The 6,631-nt window shown below is 37.7% G+C and overlaps 1 protein-coding gene across 1 annotated transcript; it reads left to right on the top strand.

Moving 5' to 3' along the window:
• The first annotated feature begins 983 nt into the window (after positions 1–983).
• Positions 984–5,452, top strand: TFPI2 (tissue factor pathway inhibitor 2). Its single transcript, XM_004431352.3, has 5 exons — positions 984–1,149; positions 1,453–1,632; positions 2,542–2,721; positions 3,931–4,101; positions 4,470–5,452. The coding sequence occupies exons 1-5, from the start codon at positions 1,008–1,010 to the stop codon at positions 4,550–4,552; spliced, it is 756 nt and encodes a 251-aa protein (XP_004431409.2). The 5' UTR covers positions 984–1,007; the 3' UTR covers positions 4,553–5,452.
• The last annotated feature ends 1,179 nt before the right edge of the window (positions 5,453–6,631 follow it).

Here is a 6,631-nt window from a genome sequence, read left to right as displayed (position 1 = left end):
TGATATAATCATTTGGAAAACTGTTTGACAGTTTCTAAATATTTCTAAACATTTGACCCAAGAGTAATAAAAGTTGTTTGTATACACAAAGCAGCTTTATTTATAATATTCCCAAACTAGACACAACACAAATGTCCAATAATAGGATATTTGTGGAATATTCATATATTGGAAGACTACTTAGCGTTTAAAAGGAACAAACTGTACAGTAACACATGTGTGTCTCAAAAACAGTAATGGAGCAAAAGAAGTACAAAACAGTGTATTCTTTATTATTTTATTTGCATGAGATTTAAGAACAGGCAAAACCAATCTACGGTGATCAGAAGAATGCTTGCCCCTGGTCTGGGGATAGAAGGATGGACTGGGAAAGGGTACAAGAGAATGTTCTGGGATGATAGAAATGTTCTAACTCTTGATTGGAGTGGTGATTACAAAGGTGTATATAATTGTCAAAATTCAACAAACTGTACATTTAAGATATATTATGAGACTTTTATTAAATGTTAATTAGACTTCGATTGAAATATGTATATATGTATAAATGTAAATAAATACATATATACTTAAATTTCTAATCTAATTAAAGGGTCCATTGCATTGAGCCCGGCTCCTCTCAGTTCTATGTAACTTCACACTTTCTCTCTGCCCTTCAAAAACGTGGATTTCGTGCTTTCAAAATGTGGATTCAGGCTTCAGTGTGATGCTGCAAGTTGGAACCTTATGAAATCACCCCCAGGTCATTTCCCTCTAGCTTGTCAACTTCCCATCACTGACACAATGCCCCATCTGGTCATCCTCGCCGGGTACAGAAGAAAGTTTGTGAGGCAGGTTCAACTTGGGGGAATTCCTCTCCCCCGCACACACTCTCCAGCGCCTGGGCGGCTGGGGTCACAGCCCGCCAGGCATGAATCAACCTCCCCTCCAGGCTCTGCACAGACACGCTCCGCCCCGTCCCGGGTCGGCAGACGCTCACCCTACATAAAGCAGGCACCCAGGCTGCCTAGATGTTGGCCGCTGCGCACCCTCCTCCCGCTAGCGCTTTCTTGGGACACCTCGTCATGGACGCTGCTCACTCCCTCGGGCTGTTGCTTCTGCCGCTGCTCCTGATGGGGACTGTGCTGGGAGATGCTGCTCAGGTGCCGCCAGGTATCGGGCCGTTTAGGAGTCCCTCTTCCTGCCAGGCTTTTTCTAGACCAGGCGGCCAGGGCGCGGCGGGCCGTGGGGCCCCCTGCACCCGCTCTCTGCGCCCTGCTCTTCCCAGGTTCCTGCCGGGCGCCCTGCAGAGCCGTGCGATGAGGGCGCTTGCGCCCAAGTTTGCACTTTCTTTCTCTGCAGAGGCCCCTCTGCTCCAAACGGAGGGGACAGAACTCCCCGGGAAGCCTCTCCCTCCCCGGAGATGTGGCTGACCTCCTTCCCTCTCTTTGCTTTTTCCTTCTGCCCCGCCTGCAGGAAACAACGCAATCTGCCTGCTGCCCCCGGACGAAGGGCCCTGCCGAGCCCGGATCCCCAGTTACTACTACGACAGGTACACGCAGAGCTGCCGCCAGTTCATGTACGGGGGCTGCGAGGGCAACGCCAACAATTTCGAAACTTGGGCGGCCTGCGATGAAGCTTGCTGGAGGATAGAGAGTAAGTTGTCGCACGCACACTCAGAACTCCTGCGCCGCCCCTTGCAAGGAAGGGCTGGTAGTAACTTAGCTAAGTTGCCAGATCCCACTTTCTACAGTAAGTTTTAGCCTGAATTTTCTCAAGTATTAAGCAAGGCACACTGGTTTTCAGTTTCCTGAAAGTAATCACAAGTTTACAACCGCTAACACATTTCCTCTCTCCTAACTGGCAACTATCATAATTTGGTGCCTGTGCAGACTCAGGGCAAGATTTCACCGTGGGGCGTAATAACGCAAAGGTGTAATGTTTTAGGTGCAACGTAAGTGCTTTTCTATATTTGTCATTAGTTCTAAACCTATGGTTTTTATGCCTTCTTGAGAACACCATTTCCTCGTGTCGGTTATCCATCAATTTGAAATTGTATAAGGTTTTTTATTATTAAAGTGTGATTTAGCTAATTACAACCTTACTTTTGTCAGCCGATACCCAAACATATGTCTTGGGTTACTATAGGGATTAGTGGAGATTCATGATACCGTTTTCTATTGTATTTTGGTTATACTCATTGTTTCTGTTAAGGCCTGTAACAGAACCTGAGGCTTTGCCATTCAAGGAACTGGGCCAGGGGAAAATGAGTCTTCCTGTGAATAAGTTTGATTAACTTCATATGTAGAAACAATTAGAACACCCTGAGAGAACAGTCTTTCCACTGCATTTGAAAGATTTATCACAGCTGAGTCAGAGCTGGAGCCACTGTTAAAAAACGCTAAATAACTGGATTAATGGGCAGTCTTCGGGGGATTATCTACCCCAGCACTAAATATGATGCCTTTTCCCCCCACTTGTTTCTGAAAATACAGTAAAGTTTTGAAAGTAATACTAAGAAGCCTGATTTTTCACTAACATTGTTTTATGCCCTCCTTTTGCTAGAAGTTCCCAAAATTTGCCGATTGGAAGTCAGTGAGGGGCAGTGTGGGGAGCCCAGAAAACAGTATTTCTTCAATCTAAGTTCCATGACATGTGAAAAATTCATATCTGGCGGGTGTCACAGCAATGAGAACCGGTTCCCAGATGAAGCTACTTGTATGGGCTTCTGTGCACCAAAGAAAAGTAAATACTATTTTTATGGCATTTCTATTTCATTTCTTTATTAAGACTGAGGGTGAAAAAAATCAATAATTTGAGTGGAATTAACATGGTTTGCATTCTGGTGATTTCACATGTAATACAATATCAATCTTCATACTATTGCCCTGTGATGGCGAAGTGTTATCCCCATTTTTACGTATGAGAGTACAAGCCAGGAGAAGTTAATGACTTTCCAAGTTCTCAGGGCTGGGAAGTGACAAAGCCATGATTTAAGTTTTTGCTTCCTCTTCTGCATTGTTTCTTTAGACCTATTTCTCACCTACTCAATTTACACATAAAAAAGTCAATATTCGTTAATGACTGCCATGACCTCTGGTTCATATGGAATTGGTTGTGTATATGAGATAGTGGAATCTCTACAGACTTAAAGATGGTGAAACTTGAAAATTGCTCAAGTTTCTGGTTAGATTTCTGTATCCTTTAATCATTGCAAACTGGAGCACAAAGAGATCTCTATCCCTCTTCCCATTTCTTACCTACCTCCTTCCCCTGCAGTCCCTGAAATGGTGGGTTTCTTGGGCAGTATTTAATATTTGTAGAGAGAGACAATACAGGCATTTTCCCTAGGCACAGTGGAGACACATACATATAGATAAATAAATTCAACAACAAGGAAAACTTCCTTTGGCAGACCGTTTGATAAAGCTCTATAGCTTTGTTGAATAAGCAAAATCTTAACTTAATAAGGAGTTGTGTTGCTGGTGTTCTCTTATATTGTTTGTGTAAATGTAAATGTTCCGTGGCTACCTGGGAATTAGATCCATGTATTCTTGATTAATAATGGAAGGAGAGCTGATAAAAGCATTTAAAATAAAACTACCAACACAAGAAAGTTTACCAAAGCATGTCATATATTATCCCCTGAAACGTAGCTCATTTTTACTTGACTGTGTCTGTTTTTTGGGTTTAATTTCTTTACACATTCAGATGATACAAGGTCATAGCTTCAGGAGAAACTCTGTCCAGTTTATAAAAATTTAGAATTAACAAAATATAGCATGTAAGGTTTCTTGAAATTTGAGGCACGCTTTTTAAATGGTTTAGTATGATATTTTGGATTCAGAATGAAGCTTCTATGGGATTAGATTTTCTTCACTTACTTTCGTAATCATCATGGTTTATTAATTCTGGTATTATTGCATTTCTAATTTTATTTTCTTTTTCCTAAAGGTCCATCATTTTGCTACAGTCCAAAAGATGAGGGACTATGTTCTGCTAACGTGACTCGCTATTATTTTAATCCAAGACACAAAGCCTGTGAGGCCTTCACCTATACTGGCTGTGGAGGGAATAACAATAACTTTGTTAACCTGAAGGATTGCAGACACGTTTGCACAAAAGGTAGTGAGTTTTCTCTTATTCAGTTTTTGAACTAACTTTATAAATAATGAGCAAAATTATATTTTTGTATATCCGTTTTACTAATAGCATATTGCCATTTCTAGACTACTTCTACATAAATAGCATTTTAGTCCTAATCAGTTTTGTCAAAATGCTTATACTGGCTAGCTACAGTATCTAGATACAGTAGCTGTATCCTTGTGTTTTAAAGTTAGAATGTAATTAACTGAGTGGATAATGAGTAAAACTGACTTTATAATCATTAAAAATAAGATGAAGTAAGTTTGTAAGCATATTGGAAATGTGGTGATTTATAGTGAGCCTACTGAGTGGAGACATGATGTTTATTTTTATTTTGTTGACTTTAGCCTTGAAGAAGAAAAAGAATAGGAAGATGCCAAAACTTTTCCTTGCCAATAGAAGCCTGAAACTTCGGAGGAAGCAATTTTAACCATTTTTTCTATATATCATCTTGTGAATATAGTTACATCTGAAGAATAATATGGCAACATGAGTAAACGAATCATTAATGATTTATTCACCCATTTTTTTGATACAAGTTACTTTTTTTATTTGTGTATTTTTATACATAACTAGCTGCTATTCAAATGTGAATCTATTATTTTTAGGTTACTGTTCAACTATTTTTCATGAAGTTGAATTCTTGCTGTGCGTAAGATAAAAAAGCAAATATGACTCAACCAGTTTTTGGGGTTACTCTTTCTTATTTCAGAAGATGATATTAACTGAAAAGCATAAGACAATATAATCATGCCCTTTTAACACATAAGACTGTAAAAAGGTCTAGCAAATACATTTCATTTTGCATTTAAAAGTTGGATTATATTTTAGGCCCAAAGTGACAAACTTGCAGATTTACCAACACTTTAAAAAATATTATAAGTGCTATTATGTAGACACTACTAACTTACTTCCATTTTTATTGTGTCATTCAAAAGATAATAAAATAACCTTTTTGACTGAATTAAAAAGCTAGTAAATTTATTAAAATAAAAAATGTTCTCCTTGGGGGTTAAAGTTCTCTCTCTCTCTCATCTATCCATCTATCCATCTAATCCGTCCCCACTCACATGTATGTCTTTGTGTATACATATAAAGAGATGGCTTTTAATAGTTTTCCTGTTGTTATAGTATTTCCTAAGATTTGATGGATTGGAGACCACTAAAGTTGTTAAAATTTTTTATTGTTCAAGGTGTTTATTTATATTACACCAGAGACCATGCATGAATTTAATCATTTAAATTTCACTAATAAATTATTCTTGATAAATATGATCATTCCAGGTAAAGAGATTTTTTCTTTCTCTGTAATAAAATATTTTTAAAAGTTCCTACATTTTCTTGGCAAGATTAATATGTTTAAAAGTATGCCCCTGATCTTGCAAAATTATAAATGCATTTGCCCTTTGCTTAAGCAATCTCTCTTTTAAAAATCTATCCCAAAGTTATTGTGACAAAAATACAAAGTGTTATATGTCTGAGGACATTCATTGATGTATTATTTGGAGTAACTGAAAACTAGAAACAAACGAGATGCTTATCAATAGGGGGTTGGTTGAAGAAATTATGGATGAAAAATGGGCAAAACATCTATATATGGATATCATCTGACTCTCAGAATACATTAAAAAAACCAGGGTCTAGAACAATATGACTAAACACACACACAGATCACAGAAGATACAAAGATAATAAAAATGGTTACCTATGGGGGAGGAAGGAAATGAGGACAGGTATGGAAATAAAATTTATGTTAATGTACCTTACTATATAGTTTTAATATTAGACCATGTAAATATTTTGCATAATTAAAAACCAAATTAAAAAAGAATAAACAGCATTTTTTTCTAAAATTGGAAACAAACCAAAACAGTTGAACTCAAATGAATATCAAATAGTATAAACTCAAAATTTATTTTGTCTTTCAAAAGAAAAAAAATTGTATTTCTACCCTTCCTTTGAAAACTCATTGAAGCATTGACAACCCAGTAGCAGTAAGTACGCCTAGCATCCAGACTGTGGTCTCTAAATACTATTTCTCGCTAGAAGGAACCAGGGTTCTTAAGAGAAGTTACTGAGTCCAGGTCTAGGGCAGGAAATATGTAAGATGAACCTGGGCCATCTTATTTCAGAAAGCAAGGAAGCTATCAAAGACTAATTAATCATCTCACAAAAACAGGAGTGTAACATTAAGAGGATTCCACTGACCTAAAATGAGGCAATATGAGCATCAAAACAAATAATGACCACAGTATATATGAGTACATAAAATGAGTTAATAATTACACACACACACACACACACACACACACACTCTCACACCCCTCCTTGGTCACTTTTGGAAATTGCTAGGGTGCTATCTCATTACTTTGAAAACTGATGAATTAACAGAAAGAATAAAGCGTTTATTCCTTTTTGTTTATCCGTAAAATCTGTACCACAGGGAAACTAAATAGTGTATGAGAGAAAATTATTCATAGAAGAACCCCACCTAATACATGCTTTAAAA

This window comes from Ceratotherium simum, chromosome 1 (genome assembly GCF_057802395.1).
Source record: "Ceratotherium simum simum isolate JZ-2026a chromosome 1, ASM5780239v1, whole genome shotgun sequence".
Lineage (NCBI taxonomy): Eukaryota > Metazoa > Chordata > Mammalia > Perissodactyla > Rhinocerotidae > Ceratotherium > Ceratotherium simum.
The sequence above is the reverse complement of the archived record's forward strand: the minus strand, read 5'-3'. Positions and strand labels throughout refer to the sequence as shown.

Bases quoted from the DNA above. Each gene is read 5' to 3' on its own strand.
- TFPI2 (XM_004431352.3), top strand. From the start codon at position 1,008: ATGTTGGCCGCTGCGCACCCTCCTCCCGCTAGCGCTTTCTTGGGACAC. The intron at 1,150-1,452 runs GTATCGGGCCGT...CCCCGCCTGCAG, and splicing joins TGCTGCTCAGGTGCCGCCAG to GAAACAACGCAATCTGCCTG. The intron at 2,722-3,930 runs GTAAATACTATT...TTTTTCCTAAAG, and splicing joins CTTCTGTGCACCAAAGAAAA to GTCCATCATTTTGCTACAGT.